The sequence below is a fragment of the Bufo bufo genome, chromosome 1 (assembly GCF_905171765.1).
Source record: "Bufo bufo chromosome 1, aBufBuf1.1, whole genome shotgun sequence".
In the NCBI taxonomy this organism is placed as follows: domain Eukaryota; kingdom Metazoa; phylum Chordata; class Amphibia; order Anura; family Bufonidae; genus Bufo; species Bufo bufo.
In genome coordinates this window covers 695,806,539-695,822,227 of record NC_053389.1, presented here as the reverse complement: position 1 = coordinate 695,822,227, position 15,689 = coordinate 695,806,539, and the positions used below count along the sequence as shown (strand labels likewise).

General features: G+C 42.3%; 1 protein-coding gene and 1 long non-coding RNA gene across 2 annotated transcripts in view; both read left to right on the top strand.

The window, feature by feature from the left end:
• LOC120985958 overlaps positions 1–2,371 on the top strand; it is a 154,232-nt gene extending 151,861 nt beyond the window's left edge. Inside the window, exon 3 of the long non-coding RNA XR_005775610.1 lies at positions 2,253–2,371. This is a non-coding gene — a long non-coding RNA (uncharacterized LOC120985958). The remainder of the gene's footprint in view (positions 1–2,252) is intronic.
• A 579-nt stretch (positions 2,372–2,950) lies between these two features.
• AGBL1 (AGBL carboxypeptidase 1) overlaps positions 2,951–15,689 on the top strand; it is a 1,172,656-nt gene continuing 1,159,917 nt past the window's right edge. The window contains exon 1 of the mRNA XM_040414188.1: positions 2,951–3,233. Coding sequence (XP_040270122.1) covers positions 3,183–3,233 — 51 coding nt within the window. The 5' untranslated portion in view covers positions 2,951–3,182. The remainder of the gene's footprint in view (positions 3,234–15,689) is intronic.

Here is a 15,689-nt window from a genome sequence, read left to right as displayed (position 1 = left end):
GGCTGCTGGATCCCATTGCCTGCTGGAGCGGTGTGGAGGCGCGGTGGTCGCCGCACGGCTCTGCGCCATGGTTAGAGTAGGTTCCCACTTAAACAAGAGGCAACCTTGTCGCGGTAAGTGGTCCTATGCTCTTTGATCAAACTGTATACTAATTGCCTCTTCTAGTGCACAGCAAATGATTGATAGCATTGCTGCATAGCCATGTTTTATCATAAGAAATGCTGCTTTATTATCGTAAACAATGGTCATATCAGTAGCATAGTAATGAGGAGGTGCGATCCAGATTCACTCTACATACTATAAGCACTATACTGTATATTGTACGGGATGGTGCAGGGGTTATACTGTATTGTACGGGATGGTGTAGGGGTTATACTGTATTGTATGGGATGGCGCAGTGGTTTTTATGCTCTTTGATGTGACAATTATCTTAGGTTTTCCTATCGCCCACCTTTGATGGCGCTGTGCCCAGCTCTGAGCCGATCCCGCTCAGCAGCTGCCAAGGCTTAGAGGAAACACTGGTTCTGTCACCCCCGTTCTGCACTTTTTCGCCCCATAAGATGCATTTTTTCCCCCAAAAGTGGGGGAAAAATGCCCCTGCATCTTATGGGGCGAATACTAATCAAGTTATTAGTACCAGAGGGCCAGGAAGCGCTATACTCACCTCTTCCTGGTCCTCATGCGCTCCACTGTGAAGGCGTGCCCACACAGCATACTGTACAAGAAGATTACCGAGCGCGAGCGGTGAGGAGCGGCAGCGTCCGGAGCAGGAAAGTGTTTTTTTTTTTTAATTTTATATGGGGCACTGGGGGCTGATATGAGGCACTGGGGCTCTTATCTGAGGTCTGATTGGGGGTCATTCACATTGGGGTCTGATCTGAGGTCTTATTGGGGTCTTATCGACATTGGGGGTCTGATTGGTGGTCTGACCTGAGGTGTAATGACATTTTTTTTTCTTATTGTCCCTCTCTAAAACCTTATAGGGCGAATAGAGCGTCTTATAGGGCGAAAAATACGGTAAGTTTAAAAATGATTTCTTCTCCCTTCATTATATTGATAGTGCAGGTCTGTATGTATACAGAGTGTATTTGTGTATATATGTGTGTGTGTGTGTGTGTGTATGTGTATATAATATATATATATACATACATACATACATACACAGGTGCGTGCTCTGCGTCTGTGTTTGTGCTTTAGGGTGCACACCCTAATGCAATAGGCTGCGCACGCCTATGCACACAGTGTGTCCCTACATCTGAGCTACTTTCCCGATTCATCCCCACACGCAATCTCCGATCCTTAAAAGACCTTTTTCTCTCCTATCCTCTTATCGCCTCTTCCCACAATCGGCTCCAAGATTTCTCCCGTGCATCCCCCACACTCTGGAACTTGCTACCCCAACATATCAGACTCTCCCCTACAGTGGAATCCTTCAAAAGAAACCTGAAAAAAAAAACACCTCTTCAGACAAGCCTACAACCAGTGACCCTGCTGCCTCTATACCGCCATGACCAACTTCACCCTCTCCTACTGTGTCCTTCTCCCATACCATATAGATTGTAAGCCCTCATGGGCAGGGCCCTCTCTCCTTCTGTACCCGTTTGTAACTCGTCTTGTTTATGCTTAGTACAATTGTCTGTATTATGTATGTATACCCCCTTTTCATATGTACAGCGCTATGAAATGAATGGCGCTTTAATAATAAATAATAATAATATGACATACAGTATCTTCCTCATGAACCCAGCATGCACTGGATTAAGCACAATGGATTATACAAGTCAGTGTGATACTTGCATTAATAAAAGTAAATTCTGTTTTTCATTTCAAGGATAAGTAGGACAAATTGGAGCAGATCTGACGTCAATAAATATCCTGAAGCTATAATTGATACTGTGTAAAGTCAGAGCCGGCTGGATCCATTTCCTATTATAGTTGTATCCCTTTGTATTCATTGTCGGATAATACTAAGTAAACTATGGTATGGCAGATATTGTCTGAATGACTAAATGTACTTTTCCTGTCATTCTGCCAGCTGAAATCGCCGGGTTTCATTCAAATGAAAAATTGAGAGAAGTCAAAGGAACCGTTCCATCTCATATCTAGGCAAATAGTTCTTTAATTACGGTTTTGATAGCTACCTTTGCGTACCATAATAAAGTTTCCTGTTCTCCTTGTGAAAAGACTAAATAATGGGTCGCTTCAAAACAAATTTTAGTTACCGAATTTGTCATTTTTTCTTTTCTTCTAAGATTCTGAGCGGTGTTGAGGATTTCAGGTCTGAGGAGGAGACGTTCTAGTGTCTACCTGCAGCGAGGCACCCAACACAAAACACTAAAGATTTTCTCACTTCTGTTATTCACAGAACTAAAATTGCAACTGATCATTATACAAAAAGACTTGTGTTTAGTTGCTGTTCATAATAAAAAAAAAAATACATTTTCAATCGATTAAAACTCAATATTCTGTTCTTTCCAAGTGTCTTCATTGAAGGCAATTACCGTACATCAGGGATTCTTTATTGAACTGATTATAATCGATGTTCTGATATTTCAAGGTAAAAGTAGGGAAATATCAGATAACGTTATTACTACCAGTATTGCAGGTTTTTAGTCTATAGAACGCAGCGTGCTGCTTTTTAGGATTTGGGGTGGTTATTTTCTTTACCCTGGAGGTCCCATTTGGCGTGCACTATATGTCAATCCAGTCTCCAATTTCATGTGGACTAGGAGGCTGGAAAGAAGCAAGTCCACAACTCCTGTCTTCCCGGGGACCTTTGTACAGTTCACACAGGCTGCCGGTGTCTGTCATCTTCTTCGCCTCTCTCCAGCCTGTTTTGTTTGCTGACTACAAGTTCCTAGCTACCTCCCCCATTCCCAACAAGGAGTTCTACCCCTGACCTCTCTCACATATCTCCAGCAATGAGACCCTGCTTATTCTCTGAGATTCTTTACATAGGAAATTAATGTCGTTTTCACAGTGGCAAGCTGGCATTTATTTCCCCAGCTGAGGTCTAGAATTGCACCGCTTTGTATAGTAGCATGCCAGTCTAGGTGTGACTTGATCTGCCCTTAGGACGGACAGCATCAGGGACTTGGCAGAGAGGGGCTGAGCTGCATTGTGTCTGCTGGTTGCCTGCCTGACCACAGGGTGAGCACGGCATAGTTGTCATTGGCACAGACATGGCAAGTGAAGGCTCTAGTGGTTTGCAAGTTCTGCTTTCTACTTTACAGGTAAGCAGCATTTTGGCATGGGTAAGTGGAGTTAACCCATGATGTGTATGGAATTTACTTCAAGATCTGTATGCTTCCTAGTGTTTGACCAGCGATAATGTTGCATTTTGTGCTACTATATTATTTAAATAGCACTGACATTCACCATTCATAACTTTTTATATTGGAGCAAGAGTTATATATGTATAAGGGGTGGCTCATATTGTGCTGTCTACGCTCCTCTTCCTGTGCGCCTGTATGACAGCCTGTCATAGCTGTGATCTAGGACTACAACCACAGTTCTCAGATTTTAGTCTGCTATGAAATACTGAAACCTCAAAGTGTGTGATGGCACATCATTGATCGGTCAGGGTCTAGTCTCAACTTCTTCCACCGATCCCTAGAAAGATGGAGCCATAGCGCATCATTCCTGAGGTTCTGTGCAGGAATTACAATTCAAGTCCTCTCTGTACTTCATGTCTCCTGATGAACTCCATCTCCATTCCCACAAAGATTCAGTTAATTGTCATATTAAACTGTAGTCAGGATCATAATCCCTAACAATCTGAGTAGAGAGGAGGATGAGGCAGCTCTTTAGCGCAGTGTTGTGAAGTAATTTGTCCTCCTGTGTGATTAGGACAGGTTTTATGTGTACTAACAGGACGGCAGCCATTTTGTTTTTTCTAATCATTGCTCCTTAGACAAAACGAGCCATTATAACTAATGAAAGGTATTTGGGAATATATTTATAATAAAGTAATATTTAAGTATTTTCATTTTTTTTTATTACCGGAGAACCCCTTTAAGACTTTTTATTATATTTTTGGTGTTATTGAAAGTAATACCTAAGGCTACATTCACATCTGTGTCGAAGACTCAGTTCGGGACCTCTGTTACAGAATTCGTGAAAAATAGGGAAAGTCGTGCATGCATATATGACATATGGACACTCATCTAGCATACAGTATATCTTCTTGTCATTACTTTCAATCAGAAATATGCACCATAGTTCACATGGGCACGTATTTTTATGCCATTGTTTAAAAGTATGCTTCAAGAAATAGTAGGCCACTTCTTTGCAGTGATTTAGAAGCTGATTTTTCCTAAATATATCCCAAATCCACTCATTTACTATATGGTATGTATTTTATAGGCACAGGTGAAAATGCTTCTGATAAAAAAGGTATACAGCAAAAATAGTACCTGGATTTCAGAAGTTGATTTCTCTGATGCCTCATACACACAACCGTATTTTTGGTCTTATTCATTTCAGTGGGGCTTTCTGCATCCAGAAGATAGAACATGTTGCAGAAAAATAGGCATTTTTGCAGTAGTGTAGGACATGAAAATGTGGGATGCACATATCTGGTAGCCGTGTTTTGCGGATCTGGGGTTTGTCTGTATTTTTCAGCTTATGCCTTACATAGCCTTACTGTGACATCCTTCTTCTTACAGCAATAACACACACACATCAAATGCATACAGCAGCCACACAAATTCTATTCTTAAAAAATGAATTGTGTACATAGGACTAAATAAAATGAGTACCTCCATCCAGTCATGGTCCCTGAGATCTCAGCTTGGGAGTGTCTACTCCCAAAAATAAAGCAAAAAGTTTTAGCAGTATTAGGGTCTGATGTAACATAGGCTGTTTGCTCATATTTGTCAAAAAAATAGAGCATGTCTCATTTTTTGACTTAGGAAGCCAAAAGTAGCAAAAATGGCGACTTTTACCTGTTTTACATCAAGCAAGCCAGTTTTTTAAATGTGCATCATAGGGGCGTTATGGGATTAGGGCATGGTGGCCCAGCATATTTAAGATAATATATGCCTGAAAACTGGCATAAATGATAGCTGAAATCACAGCTTAGAGATGATTTCCGAGTCAGACACAAGTTAGGATTGAAGATCATCCACAATTATAAGGAGGCATGCACATCTCAAACAAGCAAACCCTGATTAATAAGACTAGGGTACACAATACCAGTTTTAATAAATGGGACCAATACTGTTTAGTTACCGTTTAGTTACCATAAGTCAGCTTTAGTCACTAAAATGTTATAAGCCCTTTAAGTCCATACATTAATGCTGTAGTATATGTACATGTCCAGTTACCTGGTGGTTCACAGCTAAAGGGTTAATGTTCTGATGCACTATGGTTCACTGCTAAAGTTATCAAATAATTCATTGCTTAAGTTGTCACAATGTTTACTGTGATGCTAACTATGCACTTTCAGTGGTACGGCTAATGTGACTTTATTATGTACTATGTATCTCAAAAGGCTGTATATGGGAAATAAATAGTTAACTGGCAGTCCTTAGTAACAATTGCCTGGTGGTTGGCTGGCCCCACTTTCCTCTGGCTAGTGACTTGTTTGCAAGAGGACCAAGAGGAATGATGTGCTAGAGAGTTCCAGGTAAGCAGGCCAAGAGGAAGGACCTGTTTAGTATGTGGTGCTAACAAGTAACCCAGGTCAAGAGCTTGTGTGTAGCTGAAGCAGAATTTATCCAGGGTTAGGGTTAGAATATATCCCTGTGTAATTTCAAGCTTCCAGAAAATCAACTAAGCTAAGAATCAACCTCTGAGGGGAAACAGAACAGACATCTAGAAGGTTGAGGACCAATTAAAAGCAACTATACTTAGACTTTACCACACATGGTCTGGGTTACGTTGTTTCTGGTGCCTGCCACACTATCGAGGCAGACTGGCCATCCATTCTAGGACTGCACGCCGCAATTGGGCATTGAAGAGAAATAATAAGAGAAATCACATGCCTTTGGTCATTTGGGAAGATTGCTTGCATCTAGGGATGAGCGAACCTGGTGAAGTTTGGGACCCGAACACCGAACCTGAAACCAGACCCCATTAAAATCAATGGGGACCCGAACTTCTCTTTATTATTTTCTGTTATAACAGGGTTATAACGGAAAATGATTGCAGTCTTAAGATAGAATGAAGATATCTACATTCAGCAGGACCTGCGATTACGCCACCACACTCACGTGGTGAGCGCGGTGACGTCATCGCAGGTCCTTTTGCAGGTCCTGAAGAAAGAAAAGGATACTGGCTGCGCGATCAAGTGGATAAGGTGAGTTTTTTTAAAAATAATTTTTAACCCCTCAATGGCCATTTTATTTAGCATTCTGTCTTAAGAATGCTATTATTTTCCGTTATAACCATGTTATAATGGAAAATAATAAAATCACCTAAGCACCGAACTCGAACTTCAGTAAAAAAGTCTTGGTTTGGGTCCGGGTACCTGAACTCGCAAAGTTCGGTACGAACCCAAACTTTTCCATTCGGGTTCGCTCAACCCTACTTGCATCTATAGAAAGGGGCAACCATCTTAGTAGCCATCACCTATACACAGCCTTTGGGAAAGCATACCTTTTAATAATATACAATGCCTTGCAAAAGTATTCACCCCCCTTGACTTTTTTCGTATTTTGGTGCCTCACAACCTGGAATTAACATGGATTGTTTGAGGATTTGCCTCATTTAATTTACAGAACATGCCCACAACTTTGAAGATGTTTGTTTTTATTTTTATTGTGAAGCAGACAACAAATAGGACAAAATAACAGAAAAAGTCAATGTGCATAACTCTCCCCCCCCTAAAGTCAATACTTTGTAGAGCCACCTTTTGCGGCAATCACAGCTCCAAGTAGTTTTGGATAAGTCTCTATAAACTTACCACTGGGATTTTTGCCCATTCTTCCTTGCAAAACTGCTCCAGCTTCTTCAAGTTGGATGGTTTGCTCTGGTGAACAGCAATCTTTAAGGCTGACCACAGATTTTATATTTGATTGAGATCTGGGCTTTGACTAGGCCATTCCAACACATTTACATGTTTCCCTTACATGTTGCTTTAGCAGAGTGTTTGGGGTCATTGTCCTGCTGGAAGGCGAACCTTCGTCCTAGCCTCAAATCACGCACAGAGTCGTACAGGTTTTGTTCAAGAATATCCCTGTATTTAGCACCATCCATCTTTCCCTCAACTCTGACCAGTTTCCCAATCCCGGCTGCTGAAAAACATCCCCACAGCTTGATGCTGCCACCACCACCATGTTTTACTGTGTGGATGGAGTTCTTTGGTTGATGCTATGTGTTGGGTTTGCGCCAGACATAGCGTTTTCTTTGATGGCCAAAAAGTTCAATTTTAGTCTCATCAGACCAGAGCATCTTCCTCCATACATTTTGGTAGTCTCCCACATGCCTTTTCGCAAACTCACAACGTGCCTTTTTATTTTTAGCTGAAAGTAATGGCTTTCTTCTGGCCACTCGGCCATAAAGCCCAGCTCTATGGAGAATACGGCTTATTGTTGTCCTATGTACAGATACTCCAGTCTCTGCTGTGGAACTCTGCAGCTCCTCCAGGGTTATCTTAGGTCTCTGTGCTGCCTCTCTGATTAATGCCCTCCTTACCCGGTCCGTGAGTTTTGGTGAGCGGCTGTCTCTTGGTTTGCTGTTGTGCCATGTTCTTTCCATTTGGTTATGATAGATTTGATGGTGCTCATGGGGATTATCAAATATTTGGATTTTTTTTTATAACCTAACCCTGACTTGTACTTCTCAACAACATTGTCCCTTACTTGTTTGGAGAGTTCCTTGGTCTTCATGGCAGTGTTTGGTCAGTGATGCCTCTTGCTTAGGTGTTGCAGCCTCTGGGGCCTTTCAAAAAAGGTGTGTATATGTAATGAAAGATCATGTGGCACTTAGATTGCACACAGGTGGACATCATTTTACTAATTATGTGACTTCTGAAGGTACCGTAATTGGTATGGGCTTCCTAATACAGAGGGTGAATAAATACGCACATGCCAATTTTCTGTTTTCTATTTCTAAACAATATTTTTATTTATATATTTTTCTCATTTCACTTCACCAACTTAGCTATTGTGTTCTGATCCATCACATAAAATTCAGATTAACAAAGCATTGAACTTAAGGCTGTAATGTAACAAAATACGAAAAAAGTCAAGGGGGGTGAATACTTTTGCAAGGCACTGTATTTGAGAATTGTGTATGTTACCTGCATTTGTCAAATAAAAGAGAGACTATATTTTAATATAACCAAACAGGTCTGGTAATTTTTCCTCTTACCTGGCCCAATCACCTTGCTCTCCTGATTTGAACTCTGCAACTTATCTTTGACCAAAGGCACCCCAGCCACCACCAGGCAGGAGACTCCAAAATCCAGGGTGTGCCCTGAGAGGAGGAAGGGTTGCACCCCTCCACGCACTGCACACACACCCTGGGAGAATGCTGGAGCATGGTTAGCCACTGTGAGGATTAGAACCACCCTCAATGCCACCGCGACCACTCCCACCCCATCCACCTCACACCTCTCTGGTGGGCTGCACATGTACAAATTCAGAGATGAAAAAAATCAACTCTACGGATTTGAAATTCATCCTGAATTTCTTGTGATTCTTGTGATTCAGTTCAGGCAATAGAGTAAAATACATAATATTTCTCTTTCCAAAAGGACAAGAGTACCGAATCTCCAAGTATCCTGCTTCCCTGAGTGAGACATGCAAGCCAGTTCTCTTGCCAAAAGAACGAGAGTACTAAGTACCTCAAGACAAAAAAATAAAATAAAAAAGGCCCTAGTTAGCTGAGTGGCTTTGGGTTGCTTTGGGGGTGCTCTTTCTCATTTAGGTGACCATCTAGTGTGCATGTAAAGTATTGTAGTCCAACCAATGTTGCTCTACGATTCTGGGAGAAGTATAAGCAGTTTAGTATATCTTATTTCTTCTAGCAACAAGTGTTCTTTTTTTTTTTTTATTAAGAAAAGCAAATTTTAATATCTTTCCCGGAAACTTAATGTTATTCAAATTAGCTTTCCATTATGTAAAAGCACAAATTGAACAATTTTAGGCTGGCACCAAGGGAAAATATTATATGTAAAAAGCATTGATTGAACAGTCTGAGGCTACCACCAGATTTTCCCCTGGTTGTAGCTTTAAACTGTTCAATAACGCTTTTTCAAAATGAAAATTTCCATACCTTTGGGTTTCTGTAAAAGATAATCATAATTTTTTCTACCAAAAAGAAAAAAAACAAAGGGGGAGATTTGTCAAACTGGTGTTAATTAGAACTGCCTTAGTTGCCCATAGCAACCAATCATATTCCACCTTTGATTTCCGAAAGGAGCTGTAAAAAATGAAAGGTGGAACTAAGCCAGTTCTGCTTTACATCCGTTTAATAAATCTCCCCCACTGAGTCTATCTGATGTCAGCAGATCTAAGATATGAACATTTTTCTCAGAAACACAGGGCAGCATTAGCTGGACTAGAATACTCCTCATGAATACTAGGTGGTCTCCATAATGCGAAAGAGCACCTTCAAGGCCACTCAACTAACCAGGGCATTTTTGTCTTGAGACACTCAGTACTCTTGTAATTTTGGAAGGAGAACAGGTGTGCACATCTGACTGAGAGAAGTATGTATGGGTCTATCTCTCTCTGTTTGGTCTTCTAGGACCAGATCTGAGTCCTAGATGACCTTAAAGTGTTACATACCAATTTTTAGGTAATATTGGATTTAAGTAGAATTGATTCAGACCCACACCGATTTTTTTTTTTAAATTGGCAAATCAGAGATGAACTGAATTTCAAGAAGTCCATCTCTACATATAATAATTTCAACAATAATAGTCAGGTAAGTCACTTACACCTCACAAGTCATGTAACTTCCATGTCTTTTTACCATCCAAACATTTACTTTCCTATGACCAATGCTATATAACCTCCCACATACTCCACTCTCAGTCTTTTTCATTTTATGTATTAGTTTTGGTCCGATATATCATCATATTGTACATGTGTTGGTTTACATCCTATTTCTATGAGCTTTGATATATATAGCAGCTGTATTTACTCCACTAATCATGGTGAATAAGGCCAGCCACAAGTACATAATAGTCCAGATTTTGGCCATTTCCACCAGCAACATGCCAGACTAAATTGGGAGATTAGGGGCATGATTAAAAAGAACAGTGCAATCTGCTTGCTACACTTCTTGGCCATTGTGAGCGATCACTTGCATATACAGTAGTTTTAACATGATGGTTAACCATAACGGTCATAATTTGCCATTTCAGCTGGCTTTTATCTTTAAAAGTAAAGGACTTTTACATCATGAAGCTTAAAGCGAACCTTTCACCTGGATTTCACTTAATAAACTATCAAAAGTACCTTATAGATCCTCCTCATTGTGTTAGCACACGGTCTTGTCCCGCTTTTCTGGCATGTATATGCATGGAAAAATCGCTTTCTAAAGTACTCTTCTCCAGCTCCACAAGTCACGGTAGAAGTCAAGGGGGTAGCCCTTCCCTCACTCCAGGCTGTAACTCCCCTTCCCTAACCCCGCCTCTATGCAGTGTAATTGACACCCAGCTCAGTCGCCGGGACCGCGCTTGTACAGGCGGCGCATGCGCCGTCGGACTCCAGCGCGATCCTGTAACTGAATCGCGCGTGAGGAAGAGAAGACAGGCAGGCATCGGGGACGGCGCATGCGCGATTCAGTTACAGGATCGCGCTTGAGTCCGACGGCGCATGCGCCGCCTGTACAAGCGCGGTCCCGGCGACTGAGCCGGGTGTCAATTAGACTGCATAGAGGCGGGGTTAGGGCAGGGGAGTTACAGCCTGGAGTGAGAGAAGGGCTACCCCCTTGACTTCTACCGTGACTTGTGGAGCTGGAGAAGAGTACTTTATAAAGCGATTTTTCCATGCATATACATGACAGAAAAGCGGGACAAGACCGTGTGCTAACACAATGAGGATGATCTATAAGGTACTTTTGATAGTTTATTAAGTGAAATCCAGGTGAAAGGTTCGCTTTAAAGGGACTTTCCTGGTCTTTGATATTACTGAACTTTCCTTAGGATAGGTCATCAGTATCAGATTGGTGGTGGTCTGACACACTGTACTGCCACAATGAGCTGCTAGCAGGAGTCAGGACTACATAGCCAGAAGCAGACAGCTCCATACACTGTGTGATGGCCATTCCAGTTACTGGAACTCAGCTCCCATTAAGGCTACATTCACATGTCAGTGGGAAAAAAAAACAACTATAAAAAAGGACACACTGTCAGTTTTTCATAGCCATTTTTCAATTATTTGTGCATCTATTTTCTGGACATCTGTCTGTTTTTATAATTTTGCATCCATTGATGATATTCACTGGGTTTTTAAGTTAAAACCCCAACCCCTGCAGTTGCCTCAGTTTATATATTGTGCCTCCCAGTGTAAACAATGCACCCCTTTGTGTCCCCTGTACTTTTAATGGCCCCCAATTGTGCCTATACACACTGCGTGCAGAATTATTAGGCAAATGAGTATTTTGACCACATCATCCTCTTTATGCATGTTGTCTTACTCCAAGCTGTATAGGCTCGAAAGCCTACTACCAATTAAGCATATTAGGTGATGTGCATCTCTGTAATGAGAAGGGGTGTGGTCTAATGACATCAACACCCTATATTAGGTGTGCATAATTATTAGGCAACCTTTCCTTTGGCAAAATGGGTCAAAAGAAGGACTTGACAGGCTCAGAAAAGTCAAAAATAGTGAGATATCTTGCAGAGGGATGCAGCACTCTTAAAATTGCAAAGCTTCTGAAGCGTGATCATCGAACAATCAAGCGTTTCATTCAAAATAGTCAACAGGGTCGCAAGAAGCGTGTGGAAAAACCAATGCGCAAAATAACTGCCCATGAACTGAGAAAAGTCAAGCGTGCAGCTGCCAAGATGCCACTTGCCACCAGTTTGGCCATATTTCAGAGCTGCAACATCACTGGAGTGCCCAAAAGCACAAGGTGTGCAATACTCAGAGACATGGCCAAGGTAAGAAAGGCTGAAAGACGACCACCACTGAACAAGACACACAAACTGAAACGTCAAGACTGGGCCAAGAAATATCTCAAGACTGATTTTTCTAAGGTTTTATGGACTGATGAAATGAGAGTGAGTCTTGATGGGCCAGATGGATGGGCCCGTGGCTGGATTGGTAAAGGGCAGAGAGCTCCAGTCCGACTCAGACGCCAGCAAGGTGGAGGTGGAGTACTGGTTTGGGCTGGTATCATCAAAGATGAGCTTGTGGGGCCTTTTCGGGTTGAGGATGGAGTCAAGCTCAACTCCCAGTCCTACTGCCAGTTTCTGGAAGACACCTTCTTCAAGCAGTGGTACAGGAAGAAGTCTGCATCCTTCAAGAAAAACATGATTTTCATGCAGGACAATGCTCCATCACACGCGTCCAAGTACTCCACAGCGTGGCTGGCAAGAAAGGGTATAAAATAAGAAAATCTAATGACATGGCCTCCTTGTTCACCTGATTTGAACCCCATAGAGAACCTGTGGTCCATCATCAAATGTGAGATTTACAAGGAGGGAAAACAGTACACCTCTCTGAACAGTGTCTGGGAGGCTGTGGTTGCTGCTGCACGCAATGTTGATGGTGAACAGATCAAAACACTGACAGAATCCATGGATGGCAGGCTTTTGAGTGTCCTTGCAAAGAAAGGTGGCTATATTGGTCACTGATTTGTTTTTGTTTTGTTTTTGAATGTCAGAAATGTATATTTGTGAATGTTGATATGTTATATTGGTTTCACTGGTAAAAATAAATAATTGAAATGGGTATATATTTGTTTTTTGTTAAGTTGCCTAATAATTATGCACAGTAATAGTCACCTGCACACACAGATATCCCCCTAAAATAGCTAAAACTAAAAACAAACTAAAAACTATTCCAAAAAATATTCAGCTTTGATATTAATGAGTTTTTTGGGTTCATTGAGAACATGGTTGTTGTTCAATAATAAAATTAATCCTCAAAAATACAACTTGCCTAATAATTCTGCACTCCCTGTATATAGTTGTGCCCCCTGTAGGTATAATGACCCCTCGTTGTGCCTATGTACATTGTTGTACCCTCTGTGTACTGGCCACCAGTTGTGCCTATATACTGTATACAGTGTGTATATATATATATATATATATATATATATATATATTTGCCTCCTGTATAACTGCCACCTCATCCACTTGAACACACTGTGACACTTGCTGCAGATCCTGCTGCATCCAGTGAAGGGGACTTCACGTCATCACGCTGTGGGGCGTCAGGTCCTTCTGCATCCTGTGAGAAGCGAGTATCCCAGCACGTGCAAGTGGATGAGGTGACTAAGAATATTATTAATTTTTTTTATTTTAAGCCCTGAAAGCCCATTTTCTACTAGTGTATCCATTTTTACTGGCGGCTAAATGGGTGGGCTTCTGTCTAAGCGGCTGTTAAAACGGTCCCATTGATGTAAATGAGCTCTGTCTGGCTGTGAAAATTGCAAAAAGTTGGAAATGTCCTATTTTTTGACCGCCGCTATTTAATAGCTGTTAACAAAATGGCCATGTGAACACAGTAGCCCTCTAGACTGAAATGGTTCTGAAAATTGCCATGTGACGGCCATTAAGAAAACTGCCATCACAGGTGTGAATGTACAGTAGCCTGATGTATGAGCTGCGGTAACTTAGCACTGCCACTACATAGTGTATGGATCTGTCTGCTTCTGGCTACGGAACTGTGTTAGTTCCAGTGACCGCTTTACATGTAGCAGCTGATCAGGACCGATGCTGGGCTTTGGACCTTATCCAATCTGATACTAATGACTAGTATTGGTCGAGCACCAAAGCTCGGGTACTCTGGTGGTCGAGTAGAACACTTTGGGATGCTCTGTTTCTCTATCGAGCCCCCGAGCACCATGGAAGTCAATGGGAGAACCCGAGAATTAAACCAGGCACCCCCTGCTCTGAAGAGTGGAGGGTGTCTGGTTCACATGAAAAGGTCAGAAACTTATGGAAACACCACTGAAATGGTTCGGGAACAGCATGGGGAGGATGTCTGGATGCATCTTGGACTCCCTGGATGCTGCTGGGAACGATGTTGTCCGAGTAGTACTCCACTTTTACAGACTGACAATAATACGCACAAAACCAAAGATAAAATCGATTTTAGAGGAAAAATTGTTAGGAAACATTCTTTCCTGTATATTTACTTGTATATAAAGTGCAAGTGCTGCCAAAAATTACAAGGAAGAGGCACTCCGATACAACCTGTATATCATATAAAGGAGGGCCTCATTCACATTGTGGTACAATTGTTCAGGTAGTGGGACTCCTACACTCATAAAGCCTATGCACTCAGTGAAGGGGTTGCCATTGCCAACAATTACAAGGAAGAGGCACTCTGATACAACCCATATATTACATAAAGGAGGGCCTCATTCACATTGTGGTACAATTGTTTAGGTAGTGGGACTCCTACACTCATAAAGCCTATGCACTAAGTGAAAGGGCTGCCAAAAATTACAAGGAACGGGCACTCCAATACACCCTTACACATAAAGAAGGGCATCATACACACCCTTGAAAAATTATGATTAATGGCCTGCTGGTGACCCTTAAAAACTATTGGAGCAAGGGTCTTTTGAACCGACCATCTAAAACATTAGGGGGAGGGCCTGCTGCTGATGTGACCATCTAAAACATTAGGGGTGAGGGTCTGCTGCTGAGCTGACCCTCTAAAACATTAGGGGCGAGTGCCTGCTGCTGAGCTGACCATCTAAAACATTAGGGGCGAGGGCCTGCTGGTGACCCTCTAAAACATTATGGGTTAGGGCCTGCTGGTGACCCTCAAAAACATTATGGGTGAGGGCCTGCTGGTGACCCTCAAAAACATTATGGTTGAGGGCCTTCTGGTGACCCTCAAAAACATTATGGTTGAGGGCCTGCTGGTGACCCTCAAACATTGTGGGTGAGGGCCTGCTGCTGAGCTGACCCTCTAAAATATTAGGAGAAAGGGCAGCCTAATAAGCATGTTGATATGAGGGAGGAGGAGGAGGAGAACGAGAAAAGGGAGATTGAACCATATACCCTTTTTAGTGGTGGAAGGGGAGCATGGGAATACAGTGTATTCAATACACCATAAAAGCCACATTTAGAGTGCCTTTATGTTCAGCCACTTTCCTCTGGTTGAGTAGAGAAGTCAGGGGCAATCCAGGCCTTGTTCATTTTTATAAGAGTCAACAGGTCAGCATTTTCAGTTGACAGGCGGATGCGCTTATCAGTTATTATGCCCCCAGCAGCACTAAATACCCGCTCTGACAAAACGCTGGTAGCGGGGCAGGCCAGCATCTTCAAGGCCTAGAGCGCCAGTTTGTGTCACGTGTCCAGCTTGGACACCCGATAGTTGTAAGGCACAGAGGGATCACTGAGGATGCCGACACGGTCTGCTATGTACTCCATTTTCCAAAAATTTTCCCTCCTTGTGACACTAGGCTGCACATCAGGTTGAGGGTGCTGGCGGGGTGTCATAAAGCTGTCCCAGGCCTTGGAGAGTGTTGCCCTGCCTCTGTTGGAACTGCTGTGTGTTCCCCTCATCTCCCCTCCTCGGTTGGTCAAGGAACCACGTACTCTGTAG